Source organism: Chionomys nivalis, chromosome X, assembly GCF_950005125.1.
Source record: "Chionomys nivalis chromosome X, mChiNiv1.1, whole genome shotgun sequence".
In the NCBI taxonomy this organism is placed as follows: domain Eukaryota; kingdom Metazoa; phylum Chordata; class Mammalia; order Rodentia; family Cricetidae; genus Chionomys; species Chionomys nivalis.
The window spans coordinates 66698350-66717461 of NC_080112.1; the positions used below are offsets into that span (position 1 = coordinate 66698350).

Consider the following 19112-nt stretch of genomic DNA (forward strand, 5'->3'; position numbering starts at 1 on the left):
AGGATTTTTGTATTAATGGTTATAGCATATTTACTAGCCATAGCCCCATTCTGAAAGAATAAATATCCCTCTGAAAAGTGAGCAGATAAATAATTGTGATACAAGAACACAATGGAAAACTACTTAATAATAAAGAAGAAGGAATTATGTAGTAATCTATATAAGAATTTGGATGGATATCAAAACATTATGCTTAGTGAAAGATGAAAGACAAAAAAGCACATATTTTATGATTCCATTGCTATAATTTCTGGGGGAAAAGGCAAACTAATCTACATTGACAGAAAAAAAATCAACAACTGCCTGAGTGGGAAGCATGGGAGAAATATAAATAAGCACAAAAATGCCTGCATATACATCAGTTTGGGATCAGAGTACAAAGCTCAAATAATGGGTATGCCCATAGTATGATCACAGTAGATAACTTTCCCCATCATGATAATATAATTGGTGAGAGTTTGTTTTGCTTTAGAAGTTAATTAAAAAAAACTGAGAAGACAACTCAATCTGGAAAGGTCTTGTGTAGCAAGCATGAGGGCTTGCGCTTGACTTCTAGCACAAATATAAATAAAAAGCCAAGGAATGACACACTTTGAACCCCAACACCACGGAGGCAGAGACAAGTAGATCTCTGAGACTCATTGACCAATCAGCTTAGCCTATGCAAAGAGTTTTAGGCCAGTGAAAGACCTTGTAAAAAGAGACATGTTGAGTGTAGTCTAAGGAACGAAAGACACACAGGCATCCTTCGTAGTCCTTTGGCTTTTACCCATAAGTGTGTGTGTGTGTGTATGTGTGTGTGTGTATGTGTGGCTGTAAAAAGGCATCTTTCAAACTTTCAGAATTCTTCCCTATTTGCAATACAATGTATCTCTTCCCACAGCCTTCTGAGGGGAGATATTTTAGCTTCAATTTTCTGTGAGGAAATCTGTAAAGACAACTTCGATGCTGTGGAAGCAACATAAACTTCAGAATATTTCATTCCTGGGTTTGAATGTTTAGTGCGCATTCACTTACTGGAACGTAAGTTTTTCTAACATTACTTTTTCTGACCTCTTTTCTACAAACTTCCCTCTTTCCTTTTGTGATTGTTCAGTTGGACGATTAGTGGCCTCTTTCTCCGTCAATCTGTAAACAAAGAGTTCTCTTGGCTCTGAGACCCATGTTCATTTCATTCTACCATCTTGCCAGTTGATTCAATTCCCTGTATTTAAAATAGTGACAAATCTTTGGTAGATGTGAAATTGTCATGACTATCCAAATAAAGTCTTCAAAATACCTGTGCATTTCAGCGCAGCACACGACTGAAAATGAGCCACTTTTCAGTTTGACAAATTTTTAACAACTTTGATTTTTGCCTTAAGGAGTGATTTATGAGAGTAAGAAAGAAAAACAATACAGTACGGGCAACAAGGCCTCAACTGGTACGCTCTCAGCAGATAATTTTTCACCTGGGAAGGTGGAAGCACTCCCAGGTCATTTTGTCCTAAGAGATTACTTTACGACTATTTCGACTATTTCTCGAGAGCTGTGGAGCTGCTGAGAGTACAGCTAATGCAGCAAAAGAATGGAAAGCGACTTTCCATTCTGTTCGTAGAAAAGGTCTGACAGTGCTCTTGCCTCACTTGTTCATGGGTGCCACGGAGTTGATCATCTACCCTTCTTTTTCCTGCTGGGGTTTGAATTAACTCATTTGGCCAAGAGGAAACTCTCAGTACGAAGGATAGCGCTTTATCCTCACCCTAGAGCCCTATACATGTGGAAAAATCAGGTGGGATTGTGGTGTCCACCAGCCCCAGGATTTGGGAAGCTGAATCAGAAGGATCATGAGTTCAAGACTTTTCTGTTGTTAAAACAAACAAACAAACAAACAAAACTGTCTCCAAAGAGAGATAAAATCTTAACAAACAAAACTCAAAAATTAAAAAAAAAAGCCAATTACAATGTTTCAAAAAAAAAAAAAAACTGTGGCTTCTGGGACAGAGACCTTGTCCAGATCCAGAGTTAGACGCTATTTACAAAGGAAAGGGGAGTGGATCTACAGCCATTCTGTAAGAAAACCTGTGTATGTCTATCCTCTACCTTTCTATTTCTCATTTGCCCGTACATTTGGGGTGTTCATCACTTCCGCCTGTCTATCAACCCTCCATAGCAATTTCTCTATGTAGGATGATATTCAGGAGCAAACAATTTGGAAATCTCAAGGCATCTATATACAAACAAAACTTTGGACAAAACCAAAGGTGCATTTGTGCAGGGCAAGTTTTTCTGACATTTGTGTTTGCACACTTGTCTGAGTGATTTTCGTTTTGTTTTGCTTTGCCTTTGCAAGTTTGGAGAAGAGAAGTGAACAGCGTCAGTTACAGGTAATTCCCAATAGGAAGAAGGGCAGTAAATAAACCAGAAATGACCTTTGGTTCCTTAGGCCCAGAGTTCCCAGAGCAAATGGCATAGTGTCAAGAATACCTATCTACCTTACTGGGGAGTCTCAAAGGTTTCAGCAAGTGTTAGCTTGGCTGCCGTTTGTTCTCTAAGTTGTTGGGACTCCCCCTTCTGCTTGTCTGGGTAGTCCCTGGAAAGAACCCCTAACTGCTACTGGTAGGTGGTACTTCTAGTGCCCCTTCCTCCTTCTCCCAACTCCAAGAACCTGTTTTGGGATTGGGTTTAGGAAGGAATGAAATCCTGCCTGTGCTAGCCTTCTACAGAGTCGGTAGACTTGTCTGTTAAAAATCACTCCAAGTTAAAGCTTCTAGTCTGAAGCCCAAAACCTGACTCCCGGAAAAACAAGGGTATTTGGGGAAGAAGGGTCCTCAGAGGCTACAGCGAGTCACTCCCGCCTTCACCCATACTACGCAAGGCAAGCACTTCTTACTTTAAAGCCACCCTGAGCTGGCTTGCGGTGAGAGGAGGGGAGAAAGGAAAGGGGAGGGGAGGGGAGAGAGAAAGGAGGTGGGAAGACAGGGAGGCCGGCCCGCGGGGGCGGGACCGACTCACAAACTGTTGCATTCGCTTTCCACCTCTCAGCGCCCCCTCGGAGTCCCTGGGAGCCAGCCTGCTGGGAGAACCGGAGGGTCCGGAGCAAACCTGGAGGCTGAGAGGGCATCAGACGGGAAAAGACTGAGCTAGCCACTCCAGTGCCATACGGAAGCTGAAGGGACACACCACACCAGCCCCAGCTCAGCGACAGCCGACGCCTGTTGCAGCGCGGCGGCTTCGAAGCCGCCGCCCCAGTGCTGCCCTTTCCTCTTCGGTGAAGTTTGTAAAAGCTGCGGGGGACTCAGAGGAAGCGAAGAAAGTGTCGGGTAGGACTACTGCTGCCTTTGTCCTCCTCCCCTCTACCCCCTACCCCCTCCTGGGTCCCCTCTCCGGGAGCTGACTAGGCAGGCTTCCTGGCCAACCCTCTCCCCTACACCCCCAGCTCTGCCAGCCAGTTTGCACAGAGGTAACTCCCTTTGGCTGAGAGCAGGCGAGCTTGTTGCAAGGAAGGCTTTTGGGAGCACAGAGACTGAGGAGCAACAGCACGCCCGGAGAACCCCGGATTCCAGGTTCTCCCCCTGCACCTCCTCCTGCCAGCCCCTCACCCTGTGAGTGGAGCTAAAAATCAAAAGATGAAAAGGCAGTTAAGGCTTCAGTAGTCGAAAGCAAAACAAAGCTAAAAGAAGCCAAAAAGAAAAGAGCCCAATTCTTATTTGCACCTGCTTCAGTGGACACTGAATCTGGAAGACAGAGGATTTTCCTTTCCCCTCGTCAAGCTTTGAACATCTTTTAATCTGTTCTTCAAGTATTTAGGGACAGACTGTGGAACTAGCTGGGCAGATCCTGTCTAGCGCTTGCCTTGCTTAACAAGGTACTTTGAGACTATCTGTGCGCTTTTTTTTTCCTCCTGCAAGTTTTCTTCCCTGGAGCTTCCCGCAGGTGGGCAGCTAGCTGCAGCTACTACATCATCAGTCAGTTGAACTCTTTAGAGCAAGAAACAAGGAGGCAGGATAAGGGAATTCAGTAGAAGATACAGACAAGCTCAAGGATGGAGGTGCAGTTAGGACTGGGAAGGGTCTACCCACGGCCCCCGTCTAAAACCTATCGAGGAGCTTTCCAGAATCTGTTCCAGAACGTGCGCGAAGCTATCCAGAACCCGGGCCCCGGGCACCCTGAAGCCACAAGCACAGCACCTCCCGGCGCCTGTTTGCAGCAGCAGCAAGAAACTAGCCCCCAGCAGCGGAGGCTGCAACAGCTCGGCGAGGATGGCTCTCCCCAAGCCCACATCAGAGGCCCCACAGGCTACCTGGCCCTGGAGGAAAAACAGCAACCTTCACAGCAGCACTCAGTCTCCGAGGGCCACCCTGAGAGCGGCTGCCTCCCAGAGCCTGGGACTGCTACAGCTCCTGGCAAGGGGCTGCCGCAGCAGCCACCAGCTCCTCCAGATGAGGATGACTCAGCTGCCCCATCCACGTTGTCCCTGCTGGGCCCCACTTTCCCAAGCTTAAGCAGCTGCTCCGCGGACATTAAAGACATCCTGAGCGACGCCGGCACCATGCAACTTCTTCAGCAGCAGCAGCAGCAGCAGCAACAGCAGCAGGAGGTAATATCCGAAGGCAGTGGCAGCAGTGTGAGAGCAAGGGAGGCCACTGGGGTTCCCTCTTCCTCTAAGGATAGTTACCTAGGGGGCAATTCGACCATATCTGACAGTGCCAAGGAGTTGTGTAAAGCAGTGTCTGTGTCCATGGGACTGGGTGTGGAAGCATTGGAACATCTGAGTCCCGGGGAACAGCTTCGGGGAGATTGCATGTACGCGTCGCTCCTGGGAGGTCCACCCGCGGTGCGTCCCTCTCCTTGTGCGCCACTGGCCGAATGCAAAGGTCTTCCCCTGGACGAGGGCCCAGGCAAAGGCACTGAAGAGACTGCTGAGTATTCCTCTTTCAAGGGAGGTTATGCCAGAGGGCTGGAAAGCGAGAGCCTGGTCTGCTCTGGCAGCGGTGAAGCAGGTAGTTCTGGGACACTTGAGATCCCGTCCACTCTGTCTCTGTATAAATCCGGAGTGGTGGATGAGGCAGCAGCATACCAGAATCGCGACTACTACAACTTTCCACTGGCTCTGACCGGGCCCCCGCACCCCCAGCCCCCTACCCATCCACACGCCCGCATCAAGCTGGAGAACCCTCTGGACTATGGCAGCGCCTGGGCTGCTGCGGCCGCGGCGCAATGCCGCTATGGAGACTTGGCTAGCCTGCACGGAGGGAGTGCAGTCGGACCCAGCACCGGATCGCCCCCAGCCACCGCCTCTTCTTCCTGGCACACTCTCTTCACAACTGAAGAAGGTCAATTATATGGGTCAGGCGGTGGCAGTAGCAGCCCGAGTGAGGCAGGGCCTGTAGCTCCCTATGGCTACACTCGTCCCCCTCAGGGGCTGGTGAGTCCGGAGGGTGACTTCTCTGCCTCCGAAGTGTGGTACCCCACTGGAGTGGTGAACAGAGTACCCTATCCCAGTCCCAGTTGCGTCAAAAGTGAGATGGGACCTTGGATGGAGAACTACTCCGGACCTTATGGGGACATGCGGTAAGTTTCTCCTAAAATTGCCGCCTTTTGACAAAGGGCACAGAGCAGCAGTAAGCATGTTGAGGGGATCTAGGCAATCCCGCCCAAGGGAACACTCCGAGGGCTTCTAAAACAGCTCAGTTCAGTTATATAGGAGGGACTGTCCTACATCTGGAGCCCTCCTGGGGACTGTCCTCTTGTGAAATGTTCCACCTAAGTCCAGGAATCTTTGCTGCGCTTCTGGGTGCTAATTGGTGCCCTTCGAGATTCCCCTACACTCCCTCCAACACCACCCAAATGCCTAAATCCCGCATTCAAATCTTTCTGATATTACAAGTACTAATGGTTCCAAACTTAAAAACAATTGCATGAGCCATTTTCAGAAATGACGCTCATAAGTCCTTCACTATTTCCCCCTCCTTTCCTCAAAGTCCTAGAAACACGATCAAAAACGTGGCCAGTTTCTCCTCTATGGGTCTGTTAGTATTCACCCTCTTTCAGTGCATGGTCTTGACATAATAAAAGGGAAATAAAAGCAAAAACAAAAACCGATTTCAGGCCCATATCCTTCAAAGAGAGAAATTCTCAGAGAAAGAAAAACCGCGTCTGGTTAGTTGCTGAGGGCCCGGGTGTGAAGGAGTGCAATTTCTTCCCAGGAAGCAACTTAACTTGCTGCTTAGAGGCCAGCCTAGAGAATTCAACAGGGCACTTTTAGAGCAGGTAGATGGGGTAGCTTTCCTGGTAAACACTGGGCAAACTTTGCTCTCATGCATTTCTCAGCATTGGTTGATTGTTGGGAGTAATTGTGTGGGCGTTTTCCCCTTGGAAAGTGTTTTATTTTCTGTGTAGATTAGGACATATCAGACGTCTCTATCTCATGCTTGTATTCGACCTTAAAAGAAAAGAATGTACTTTAAATGAATAATTTAACCGGTTTTGATTTTGACTCACAAGTGTTGCAAGCAAAACAAAACCGTAAACCATGTCCTGCTACTTGAGTGTGCTTGGAAATTTATACTGGGGATGGAGGAGGAAGGTACCTCATTACATTTTTCATTTTAAGATTTTAAAACTTGAGTTGCTCATGACAGCAAAGTGCGAAAGAACTGTCAGTGACCTATGAACCATAATGTTGCCCCACAGTTCTAATTAGGACAGGAGAAAAGTGGCGGGCAATTCCTTCTTATTAAAAGTATTTACTACTGCTTCATGAGCCTTGTGGAGACTAATTGAAAAGTTTTCCCCACTAACTTAAGATAATTTTTATCTGATAAGATGGAGTATTGGCTTCTTAATTGATGCCTAGGGTTTAGTTTCCTGAGGTGCTCATGCTGCCCATGGACTTATGTCTGTTTCTCAAATGGTTTTCTTTCATTTGTGACATCCCTCAAATTTCTTTGAAGATGCACCGTAATTTTGGTGACTTAATTATAATTTTGTATTCTTTTATTGTTCATGGTTGTTAATACAGTGTCCAAAAATGAAAAAAAAGATAGATTTTCAAAAAGTACTCTTTTCTGAGTTATTGAAGAGACAATTTCTTATCAAGGTTTGTATTCTATTTGGTTTTTAAGGTTTGTCTTACAGAACTTTCAGAGATTCATTTTATATCATTAAAAGTTTTTCAGTTAAGTTAGAGTGTTTATTTTTGTGATGAGTTGCACTGTGGGATAAAATGTCTTCATTTTATGAGAATAGATTTACTTGGTATGGTTAATTATTTCTAGGCTTGTCAACTAAAGAACAGAGTCCCTCTTTTACTACAAACTTTTCTTTTGGTGGGAATGTCTAAAGTGTTTCCTAACTTAGCATGATGCTAAGGCTAGGCACCTGAGCCATCCCGTCTTCTGGATACCCCATCCTAACTTGCTCACTTAACAAGAAGGAAAGGAGTAGTTCTCTGTGTTTGTTTAAGATGTAGCTTTGAAATTTTAGTCTGAATTTCCACCAGGTGAAGAAAACCACTTCCTAGCATTTATATAGTGAGTATTCTGATTTTATCTCAGTTCTTAATGGGAGGGGTATCTTCTCTATTAGGATGAGTATTATACTTTGAAGCCTCATTGGTACTCTTTAAATTGTTGAGCTCAACTACTGAGAATTTACTAGAGTCAATGAAGTTGTGTCTAAGTGAGTCGAGTCAACAAACTCCATTTGTAAGATCTAGAAAAGTCATTTGAGTCATTTTGTTGAAAATTAATCAGCTAATCTAACCAGCATGCAAACAAACTCTAAAATGGAAATATTTTATTACTTTCTGTTGCTGCCCCCTGACTTTGCAGGCACAATTAGATGAAAGGCAAAGACTTTTAAAAGGCAAGCCCAGAGCTCATTCCCTCTAGATGGCATGCATTGTGTGCTGATTATGAGTTTCAAACCTCAAAATTCTGGAAGCGTCTCATAACTTTTTGGGCTCCTCCTTTTTTTCAATTGTGTGTGATCATGAACATTATTAGTTCTATGAGAGAGATTTTTTTTAACTTTTAACTGAAACAGCAACATTTCTACCAAGCAGAAAGTAGAAGCTGAAAGTAGTCCTATTCTTTTTCTTTTTCTACTTAGTTTAGCATATGTTTTGAACAGAAGGAAAAATAAAAGTAATAGGTCATGTTTACAAGCCTGATGGTATTTTATGGCTCTGTTTTCTCTTGGAGATCAAACAAGACTACAACTTCACACCACAATATTGTGGCAAACATTGATCCTTACAAATTAGATCCCTAAAGAGCCCATGCAAGAATTTGAATTGGGGTTTTGAGAAATTACTCAGAAGCAGAGTGAAAATTAATATTTTTTACTTTTTTGTTCTAGCATTCACAACAGGCATTATTTTAGTAGTGCTTTGGCACTGGCAAGTTTTGCCTGTTATTATTTTTTCTAAGTAGGGGATTTTATCATTTCTCATTTCATCTACATTCCTAGTTACCAAGGCATTTTTCCCAGCTGTCATATAAGGAGTGGGTTGCATGTTTTCTTCAGCAAAATTTTGCTTTAGGATCAATGATTTCTGCCTCTAAGCTTTCAGAATCAATATACTTGAGAAGGAGTGTCTGTCCTCTGTAGTCAGTAAACATACAGTGAGTTCTTCCTGGGTGCCACTCATCAGATCCTGATGTTAAATAACCAAGTCAGTTGGCATCCCATTTGAAAGTAACCACAGAACGCAGCCATGGCAGGACCCTCTTGTGTAGGCTATCTCTCTCAGCTTGGTATTGTCAGTAGTAAACGTTTTCCATGCAGCTTAGAGATTTTCAACTGTAGATTTGGTTTGGGGTACTTTACTGGCAGTGCTAATTTTACTTCAGAGTTTCATTCATTGCGCTGATACTAGGAAATAATATATTGAATTTACCGGCACATTAAATTTTCTTTGTTGTTTTTCCCTCACTGTTTTAATTTTTTCATCTGATTTACATAAATGTTTTAAAAAAATTTTTCATCTCCTGATTTGTACACATACAGTGGCCACTCTTGGTGGTATTCTTGGGTTGAACATGGACAATTTATTATTATTATTAATTATTTATGGTGATATTATGATCATTGCTTTCATTTGGAGCTCTGTTTAAGCAAGGAAGATAATGCAGATTAGATGGAACAAAGCAAGAGACTCTATTTATAATCACACCTGAACTCAGGTTACTGAAAAATAAAAATAATGAAAAGCAAACAAAAAATTACATTTTGTGATGTTTGTAAGGGAGTGAAAAGGAAATTTTTCCCCAGCCCCCAACTCCTCCATTTTCTTTGTCTGCAGCTTCCTCAAATGCTACCTATGCCTATTTCTCATTTTTTTCACTCCTTTCATGCCTTTGACATTGAAATATAAACTCTTCTACCTCTCAGGATTTGTTTTCCTCATTGCACCTGTGGCATGCCCCTAAAGAATCTCTCTAATGAAAATCTGGCAGGTAGAAGATCAGATGAACCCAGTATTTCTCTTAAGAATAGATCTCAAGAAGGAACTGTAGAAAGAATAGCCTCCTAGCAGGATATTTTACCTTGAGATTAGAAAAAGGATCAACAGTTGTTGAGGAACTCATGTGAGAGAGCTTGCATAAGTTGAAGATTTACTAAAGTATTTTGCCCCCATCCTGGATGAAAGTGTGTATGTGTGTGTCTATATCTGTGTCTGTCTGTGTATAATATATATATATATATACATATACATATAATATATATATTATATATATACATATACATATAATATATATATTATATATATATATATACATATATAGTATTGCCTTGTAATACTGGGGTTTGGATCCAGGGCCCTATACACTGAGATATCTACACAACCTATCTTAATCTGTGTCCTTTCCCCTCTGTTGGCCCTATTGATAACCTTCTCTAAGACACTGAGAATAATTATACTCTCCCTTTCCCAAAAACTGTCTTGATCAGTATCTATTCATCTTTTGTATATGTCTAGGTCAGCACATATCTTCAATGAAGGTGCTCAGGCAACATGCAAATGATCACTGGTAAACAAAAAAAATAGTAAGGAAATCACTATCCTCCAGTTACGCTGTCAACACTTTCTTCATCAAGTTCTGTGATATTCATTATCCTTATCCTAAACACAGCATTGACTTTTAAATACTGACTTGTGAATTACTACACAATTACCCCCCTTTGTGGTATATAATTGTACATTTTTATGCATATCCAGTATTTTCCAGTTTATTCCCTAATACTCACATAACTTCAAGTAAGCCAGAAAGGATTAATGTTCTGTTAACTCCCTTGCTCATAGTCAAAATATTAAAAAGTTACATTTTGTATACCTGATGACTATTTGGGGAACCCTCTCTGAAGTAGAACACAAAGCTTCTGGAAGCTTCTTGCCAGACTCTAAAGTTTTAGATGTTAACTCAGTAAAGGTAGCATTTAGTGTTTTCATCACGGAGCTGAGAGGGCACAGATTATGGTTTGCAAACTCATGAACAATATAGCTCTTCTCTCTCACACTGACTACTGCAAGTCTGCCAGACACATCCGAGTTGAGAATGCTTCAACCGGATAAATTTATAACATTAAAGTGCTGTTGGTCAATAGATAATGTTGCCAACTTAGATTATGTAGTAGTATCAGAGTTCTATTTTGTCAACAACAGCTTAATTGAGACATAATTCACAATCCATATAATTCACCTACGTAAAGTGCTTATTTCAGTGCTTTATAATAGTACTTCCTGCGTTATGGGTCCATTATCACAATCTGTTTTAAAACATTTTATTCACCTCCCCCAAAAACCTATGTGCTTGGTAGCAGTCACCCTTCTACCCTCCCCCAACTCTAATCTGCTCTTAGTCTCTGTGGAGTTACTCATTCTGCCACTTCATATAAATAGAACCATGCAATACTAGTTCTTTTGTGACTAGGTTCTTTCCCCTGGAAATGGAATTATGGATGGTTGTGAACCACCATGTGGGTAGCAGAAACCAAACAAGGGTCCTCTGCAAGAGTAACGAATGCTTCTAAACAAGGAGCTGTCTCTCCATCTCCCATGTACAATTTTTTTTTGTGAAAACATGGTTTCAGATATTTTGGGTAAATAATTAGTAATGGAAATACTATGATTTTAATCATATAAGAATATGCCAAGCTGTTTCAAAAGTGTCCACATTATTTCAGAACCCAAACAGAATTATATGAACACGATATTTTCCATATATCTTGCTAAAACTTATTATCAATTTTTATTTTATTTTATAGTGTATATGTGTCTGTGTGTGCATATATGCACAGGTATGGGTATGCATGGAGGCCAGAAGAGGGCATCAAATCACATGGAAGAAGGTTGTGAGCCACCTGATGTAGGTGCAGGATCAGAGATCACCTAGAAGCGTAGCAAATGCTCTTTAGAATTCAGCTGTCTCTCCAGGCCCATATTATTATTATTATTATTATTATTATTATTATTATTATTGGTGTTGCTATTGTTTTTGAGTGAGTGTAACACAGCATCTCATTGTCATTTTAATGTGTACTTTTCTAAGGACAATACTCAATGTTCAACATATTTTATGTATTTTTGTCTGTTTTTATCTTTTTTATCAAAATGTCTATGCATATCTGTTGCTCATGTTTAGTTGGGTTGTCTTTTCAACATTGAATTATGAGTCCTTTAAAACATATGTTTCAATAAAAGTCCTTTCATGGATTATGATTTGTGGATATTTGTAATTTTCTTGACAGAACCCACTGAAGAAACAACATTTTAAAATTTGATAAAATTCAGTTTATCCACTTTTTTCATTTTGAATTTTTCTTTCAGTGTTTCATATTAAGAAGCTTTCCTTAATCTAAAACAGAAAGATATATACCTATGTTTTCTTCTGTGAGTTTTCCAGTTTTAGCTACTTATATTTAGATCCTAGATCATCATTGATTTAATGCTTATATATGTTGTGAAGTAGAAGTTCAGTCCCATTTTTGTGCATATAGATATCCACTTTTCTTAGAATTTCTATGTCAGTCCTTTACCATTTAACTGTCTCAGAATTCTTTGTACAAATACGCTAACCAGGAATGTTAGGTATTTCTTGAAATTTAACTGTATTCACTGGTCTATATATCTTACTCATCTAATTTCTACATTAGTTAGATTACTGTACATTTTTACTAAGTTTTAAAACTAGGTATGAGTCTTCCAACTTTGTTTTCAATATTGTCTTAGGTTCTTGAGATCCCTTGAACCTTCAATATTATTTGGTGTAATCTTGTCAGTTCCTACACAGAACCACCCAGAATCTTGATAGAGATTGTGTCCAATATGCAGATCAATTGGGAGATTATTGCTCCCAAGTCTTCTGATGAATGAATTTGCATTCTGTTTATACCCTCATTCAAAAACTTTTTTTTTTTATTTTTCAGAATACAAAATTTGCATTTCTTTGGTCAAATTTATACCTCAATATTTTATTTAGTATGAATATAATTTATTTTGGTTTTCTATTCAAATTGTTCATTGCCAGTGCTAAGAAATATAGGGAATTTTGAAATATAGTGTTATACCTTGCAACTTTCCTTCATGTACCAGAAATGTGAATGCCTTATATGTTTAAATAGCAAGGGTTTCTTTTAGAGCCCTGATAAAACATACTACATTTCATCTGGTTTGGGTGAAGAAACATCAGTTTTATCCAGCTTAACTGTCAGTTAGAGCTAGTAATGTCACCCATTTCAAGTCTAGAAAGAGTGTATCAGCTAACAGATTTTGAAGTTAATTACTAGGAAGTGAGTGAGGCATAATTTTGACTGCTAAATACAAAAAAATATATATGTGTAAAGGTAACAGAGTTAAACTGGGCTGGAAAAGTCACCAGTCACCAGTTATATTTATTTTTTTCAATTTATAAAGATAGCCAAAGTCATAATATTGTGGTTTTATATAATGTCCATTAGAGAAAGTAAATGTTCTCACTTTTTATGATACATATGTATTTCTAGATGGAGAAGTGATATATTTCTACTCATTTAAAGTAGCCTCCCTTTTAGTGATGTACACCTCATCCAGGAAGCAATGACCTATATGAGTACTGAACTTTGACCTCATTAACATGCTAGTGTAAGGGTCATACATAATCAGCTACTGTGCCCTACTAATGGTCACTGAGTGCTAGTAACTGGGAAAAATGGATGGTCCTGTTTGATCAAATAGCTCGTTTTAAAAGATTGTCACCAATAAAGTTACTTTTTAAAAAGAAATTTATTAGATTGGGAATTTAACTCAATGATAAACTTCTTGGCTAGTAAGTGAGAGGTCCTAAAGTCTTTTCTCAGGACAAAAACAAGCCTCTGTCAATCATCCACTTTTCATCAAGCACCAGCATATGTAAGAAAGATGTACAGATTTTTTTAAAGGAGGCCCAACTGAGAGATAGTTCTGCATTCACAGCTTTCAAAGAACTTCAAAACAAAAGTAGCATAATGATACTGATATATAGAAATGGGGCATACATGAAATTTTAAATATCAATATTTAAAAAATACCTGAGTCAGGGTAGGCAAATGGGTCAGCCAGTGGCTTCCTCTAATCCCTATGAAAACAGGTGGAGACATGACTGAACTCAAGCAATTAGTTATAGGTCTTCATAGTTATTTCAAGCAAGAGAATATAGTACTTCTGAAAAGACAATGAAGCCAGAGGTTGTAGTCTATTTCTATTTATTCAACATTAGCACTCTAGGCAAATTAATTACTAGTTTATTCACAGTTTCTTGACTACGTCATTGTACTTGCTGAGAGTATGTTTTTTTACTAGAGATGTCTGAAATAATATAAGTAATTAATTAAATTCAAGGTATTTTAAGAGTCTTAAGTGTGGGGTGAGAGTCCTGGAAAGACACCTAGTGTGGTGGTCAGAACAAGAGTAACTCTCCTGCTCTGAAGACTTCAGTTGACACAGAAGCTTGTTTTAAAACTCTAAATAACTGAATCTTTTTCCTAGGGAAGCAAGAGATAACCATAAGTGAAACAATTCAAGGAATAAGAGAAAAAATAATAGGCCCACTATTGTACCATGAAGAATATTTTACTGGCTAGTCACTGTTGTGGTTCAAAAAGCTTTATAGCTAGGTAGGAATATTGATTGTTTTTCTGTCTTTTATGCTTGCATGCTGCCTTTGGATACTATGAAAACTATTCTCCAGGGAGGCTTCCAGGTGAGTTCCAGCTCATTTCCTTCCAGTCCTGTGTCCAAAGTGTATGGTGTCTTCCCTAATAAGCTCTCATCTTAAGGTTCAGGGAGGCAATGAAGGGCAGTAGCAGTAGTCTGCATTGCTTTGGGAGTCTTTTGGGCTTCCATAAGGAAATATTCAAAGGGAAATTTCCCTTAGTAGATCTATTATTCTTGAGATGAACAATATCTATCTATCCAAACCATCTATATCTCTATCTATATTAATATTTATTCATGTATTTTGTTTTAACTAAGCTTATGAAGTAATACATTACACTATGTCATTTTCAAATCTCCTCAGTGTATCTTTTCTTCCTTTATAGTACCTTTCCTCCTTGTTCTCCAGTTAAAGTAACCACACTCATTTTTTTCATTTTCCCTTTTCATTTTACACATGTCCTACTATTCTTTCTCTGCCTGTTTGTCTGTCTGTCTGTATGCATGAATTTATCTATCATCTATCTATCTATCTATCTATCTATCTATCTATCTATCTATCTATCTATCTATCTCGTCCTCTAAGCAGTTCTCAACCTGTGGGTCACCACTCCTTAAAGGGTTGAACAACCCTTTAACATGGGTCACCTAAGATCATCAGAAAACACATATATTTACATTACAATTCATAACAATAGCAAAATTACAGTTATGAAGTAGCAGTGAGAATATTTTTATGATCAGGGGTCACTACAGCATGAGAAACAGTATTAAAGGGTAGCAGCATTAAGAAGATTGAGAAACACTGCTCGAGAGCATTTTCTCTCCCCTCAGTAAATGGTCCCTATTTTACTTTCCTGACTTCTGGGGTTACTTCAGGGTTTATACTCAAATCTAAAGATTCAGAGCTAGAATTTACTTTCCAATTCCATCTAGGAAGCCAGTATTACTCTAATTTCAAAATCCGGTAAGGGTAATCATCAAAAGAAAACTATATGACAATATCCATGATAAACATAAACTCAAAAATACTCACTAAAATACTTCCAAACTGAATTCATGTATATAAGAAATATCCAACATGCCTTCATTATAAAAGTACTAAGAGAATAGTTCTGGAAGGAGCATACCTCAACAACCAAAATTATCCTAATGGAGAAAAATATAAAAAACAACATCAGAGTCAGGTGTACATCCTAAATATTATTTTTATGAATTAGGGATTTACTCTGAGAACAAAAGCAACACAATATGATCTGGCTTACATTTTAGTAAAATTCTTTTTCATAGCATCTGTTACTTTTGGATATGTTGCAAGTTTGTCTGGCAATGTATCTGTTATGATTTTTTAAAAATGCTGCAAGATCCCTAGTGGCAGTAGGCAGCAGAAATGCTGTAGGTCCCCAAATGGTGATAGCAGGCCATGTGGTGACAGGCAGCGGGCCCTGGGAGCAGCCAGTCCCATGCTGCCTGTCCCTGAGCCAGTGGCTGGTCCCAGGCAGGGAGACACATGGTGGGCTAGCTGGTCCCAGCTAGCCCTGCGGTGTGAACAGGCAGGGTGGGTAGGAGCACATGGACAGACACATCGTAAAGAATAAAATTGGATATTTATTACTTGGGAGGAGGAGAAGAGGACAGAGAGAGAGAAAGGGGGAGCGGAGAAATGGGGAGAGAGGCAGAAGTGAAGACAATCATAACAGTATCTCTGTGAAAAGGGGACTATGAAATAAATGGGAAGCAGGGATCTGAATCTACCACAGGTTCCAAAAGGGGAATGATGGTAGTTCAGGCTAAGGTAGCCAAGGAAGAAAGAAATGGCTGGATTGGGATGTTTTCATGAGTCAGTGGTATTTATTGACAGATGGCATGTTTACTGTGAAAAAAGAAAGGAGACAATGATTAGCAAAATGGTGGCCTGAAAATGATGAAGAGTATAGGTAGAAAAAGTGAAGGACATAGAAATCACAAGATTAGTAAAATCCATGCCTTCCAGTGAACTTTTTAGTTTCTTCTCATGCTTGTGTACAGACTTCAACTTTTCTGTTTTTCAGAGAGTTTAAAGAATGATCTTACATTCCAGGACAGGCTCCAAAGCCACAGAGAAACCCTGTCTCGAAAAACCAAAAAAAAAAAAAAAAAAAAAAAAAAAAAAAAAAAAAAAGAGCACCATGGCTATCTGTTTTCTCTCCTCACCCTCCTTCAACTTTTATTTTATAGAAATCTCAAAAAGAGATAGAGGTTTTCTTTTTTATTCCAATTCAATGAATTGTTAAGGTGTGATTTTTCAGGCCTTAATTAAGGGAAAGAGTGAGCCTTTTCTTCTTTTACAAACTTTAAAGAAGTAATTAAATAATAAGAAATTAAATAATAGTCAATAAAAATAGACTGCCCTACCCAATAGAGCAAATACATTTTTGGATATTACAACAACGTAGTTCTATTCTGGAAAACATGAGTTTTAATTAAAGCTGGAACCTAAAGGAAAGCTGAACAGAAATTTCCTGAAATCCTAGACGACTGGAGTACATAGAATTTCGGCAGCCTCTTTCCTAGCTGTATCACTTTATGGATGAGGTGCCTGAGGCAACATATAGAAGACTGGCCAGGATCACACAGCAAACTTAGTGTCAACACCTACTCAGAATCTACTCTGCAGCTAAACTGTGTATTATTTTCTTAGAAATTTTTACATTGGAACTCAATCTTCAGAATAAATAATTTATAATAATAGGAATAATAGTAAAAGTATATATTACTTAACACTTGCAAAACCATGATATTTGCATGGTTTAATAAATTTAATTCTTATTTCAACTTTCAGAAATAGGCTCTGGATTCTTATATAACATGTCTACATTGCCGGGTGGTGGTGGCGCACGCCTTTAATCCCAGCACGTGGGAGGCAGAGGCAGGTGGATCTTTGTGAGTTCGAGGCCAGCCTGGTCTACAAGAGCTAGTTCCAGGACAGGCTCCAAAAACCACAGAGAATCCCTGTCTCGAAAAACCAAAAAAAAAAAAACATGTCTACATGTCACAGAAGTAGGAGTCATAGAACCTGTGTGTCTCCCAGGACGTTTGGCTTCTAACTATAAAACATCTTTTAACTTCTAGCACTGCCCATATGCACATGGGTATGGGAACTAAATAACATGCTTAATCTCACTGAACAGTTAAGAAAAAAAATAAATAAAAAAAATAAGAAAAAGAAAAAGCCTGTGTCAGAATTCACTACATGTATGCAAATGGGTGTTATTCATATTACAGAAAGTTTTTAAATATAAAAGCATTATATCAGAAATTCAAACATTAAACATTTTAGCTTAATATAAGCCAGTTTTTTTTTTTAATAAAGACTTTGATGAAGTAAGACACTTAAAGTCATATAGTAAGTAACAAAGTCAAACCTTGAACTTGAAACTCCTAGCTGACAGCACCCTTTCTACTCTATCACCCGGGCTCCCTTTCCACAATCATTTGCCATCTTTTATCCCCCCTTCTATCTCACCCCATTGCTAGTTAAACACAAATAAATGACTCCATCAACATGATTAGAAGGACAAGTGGTTGAATGAGCAGAACACAGCCATTTCAGAGACTGATAAAGAGAAATAAAACTTGGGAAAAGACAATACTTTGTGTAATTAATATTAAATAAGAAGGGAAATTTATTAGTATCACACATCGTTATTTTCATCTTTCAAAGTCCAAATTGGTTGCACAGAATCCCTTAAGCCATGAATGTGGATGTCACATAGCATATTTGTTACTGTGGAAGTGGAAGCAACCTGCTGCAAAAGTCTGCCTTGCTCAGTGTCTTCTTTGAAAGAAGGTGCAATCTTTCTGCACATGCAAATGATAACCACTTAGCTATTTCTTCTGAAAATTGGCAGTGCCTGACTGAAAGTGTCTTTCCAAACTTGTCAGACTGTGCCACAGCTCTGAAGCATGTCTAACTTCTAACACAAACTCAGAGGTAACAGAAAGATGGAAACATTTGGGGTTTACTATTTGGATGTAAAAAGGCCTCTAAAACATGTTATATGTCTATTTATTCTGACTGCCTATCTTCCTCTCTCATCTTCACTTTAAAAAAAACAAGGTTAGCAACTTGTAGTCTGTGGGAGTTTCCAATTGTTCATATGAAATCTGTTTGATCAGCCGTTTAAATAAAAAAGAGCAAGTTAGACTGAGATTTTTTCTTAGCAATTATCTAATAATAGAACAAAAATCTTAGCCATGTTCATGTTTTTAGATGTTATGTTGTTTGCTTCAGAGGCTCGCTGAACCTCAGTGAGGTACTAGGCTGACTCAAAGTATGTCAGGTCAGATGTGAAAATGAACAGAGTGGTCTCTTCTCTGAGGGATCTCTCCCCTTCTGAGTTCAGCGTTTTCCACCAGAGATGACCCCAGAGTTTCTGGGAAAAGACAAGATGGAGATTTTCAGAATTACGGTGAGAAAGGAAATGTTTCCCAAAGCACTCTCAGCCATTCCATCTAACCGAATTCCCATTCTTAACCCTTCTACTGTAGTGTGAAGCCATCTCAGGTTTCCTCTCTCCCTTGCTCTGCTGGTTTTTCATTCACACTGTATTCGTGCCACAAAACAGTACTAAAGTTCAGCTAAAACCTTTTTAGAATCTTTCTTTAAATATCCCTGAGATTGTAAGTTCTTGACGTTATGTGACTTATCTCCCAATTCACAGTGTTTGTAACAAGGAAGCTTTATTGAACAATTATGTAACGCAGGATTAAAATTTCAGCTCCTTGGGCTGGAATAATAGAGCACTTGCCTAGCATAGGCAAGGCTATGGGCTCTAACCTTGGTGGTACACACCTAGTACACAACCCCCACGTAGAATCAGCTCCTATACACTCGTTTCTTAAGTTCAAGTCCAAATTTATGTAAATCTGAGTTAAGGTCTCTTTATGATCTGGCTTATTTGTCCAGCTTGAA

General features: G+C 39.6%; 1 protein-coding gene across 2 annotated transcripts in view; it reads left to right on the forward strand.

Annotated features, from left to right (window-relative positions):
• The first annotated feature begins 3035 nt into the window (after nucleotides 1-3035).
• Nucleotides 3036-19112, forward strand: part of Ar (androgen receptor) — a 175997-nt gene continuing 159920 nt past the window's right edge. Inside the window, exons 1-2 of one of the 2 annotated variants that reach the window (XM_057759415.1) lie at nucleotides 3036-5553; nucleotides 11254-11366. In XM_057759415.1, coding sequence (XP_057615398.1) covers nucleotides 4025-5553; nucleotides 11254-11344 — 1620 coding nt within the window. In that variant the 5' untranslated portion in view covers nucleotides 3036-4024 and the 3' untranslated portion in view covers nucleotides 11345-11366. Of the gene's footprint in view, nucleotides 5554-11253; nucleotides 11367-19112 lie in introns of those variants that run through there. The other variant, XM_057759414.1, reaches the window with a different exon arrangement.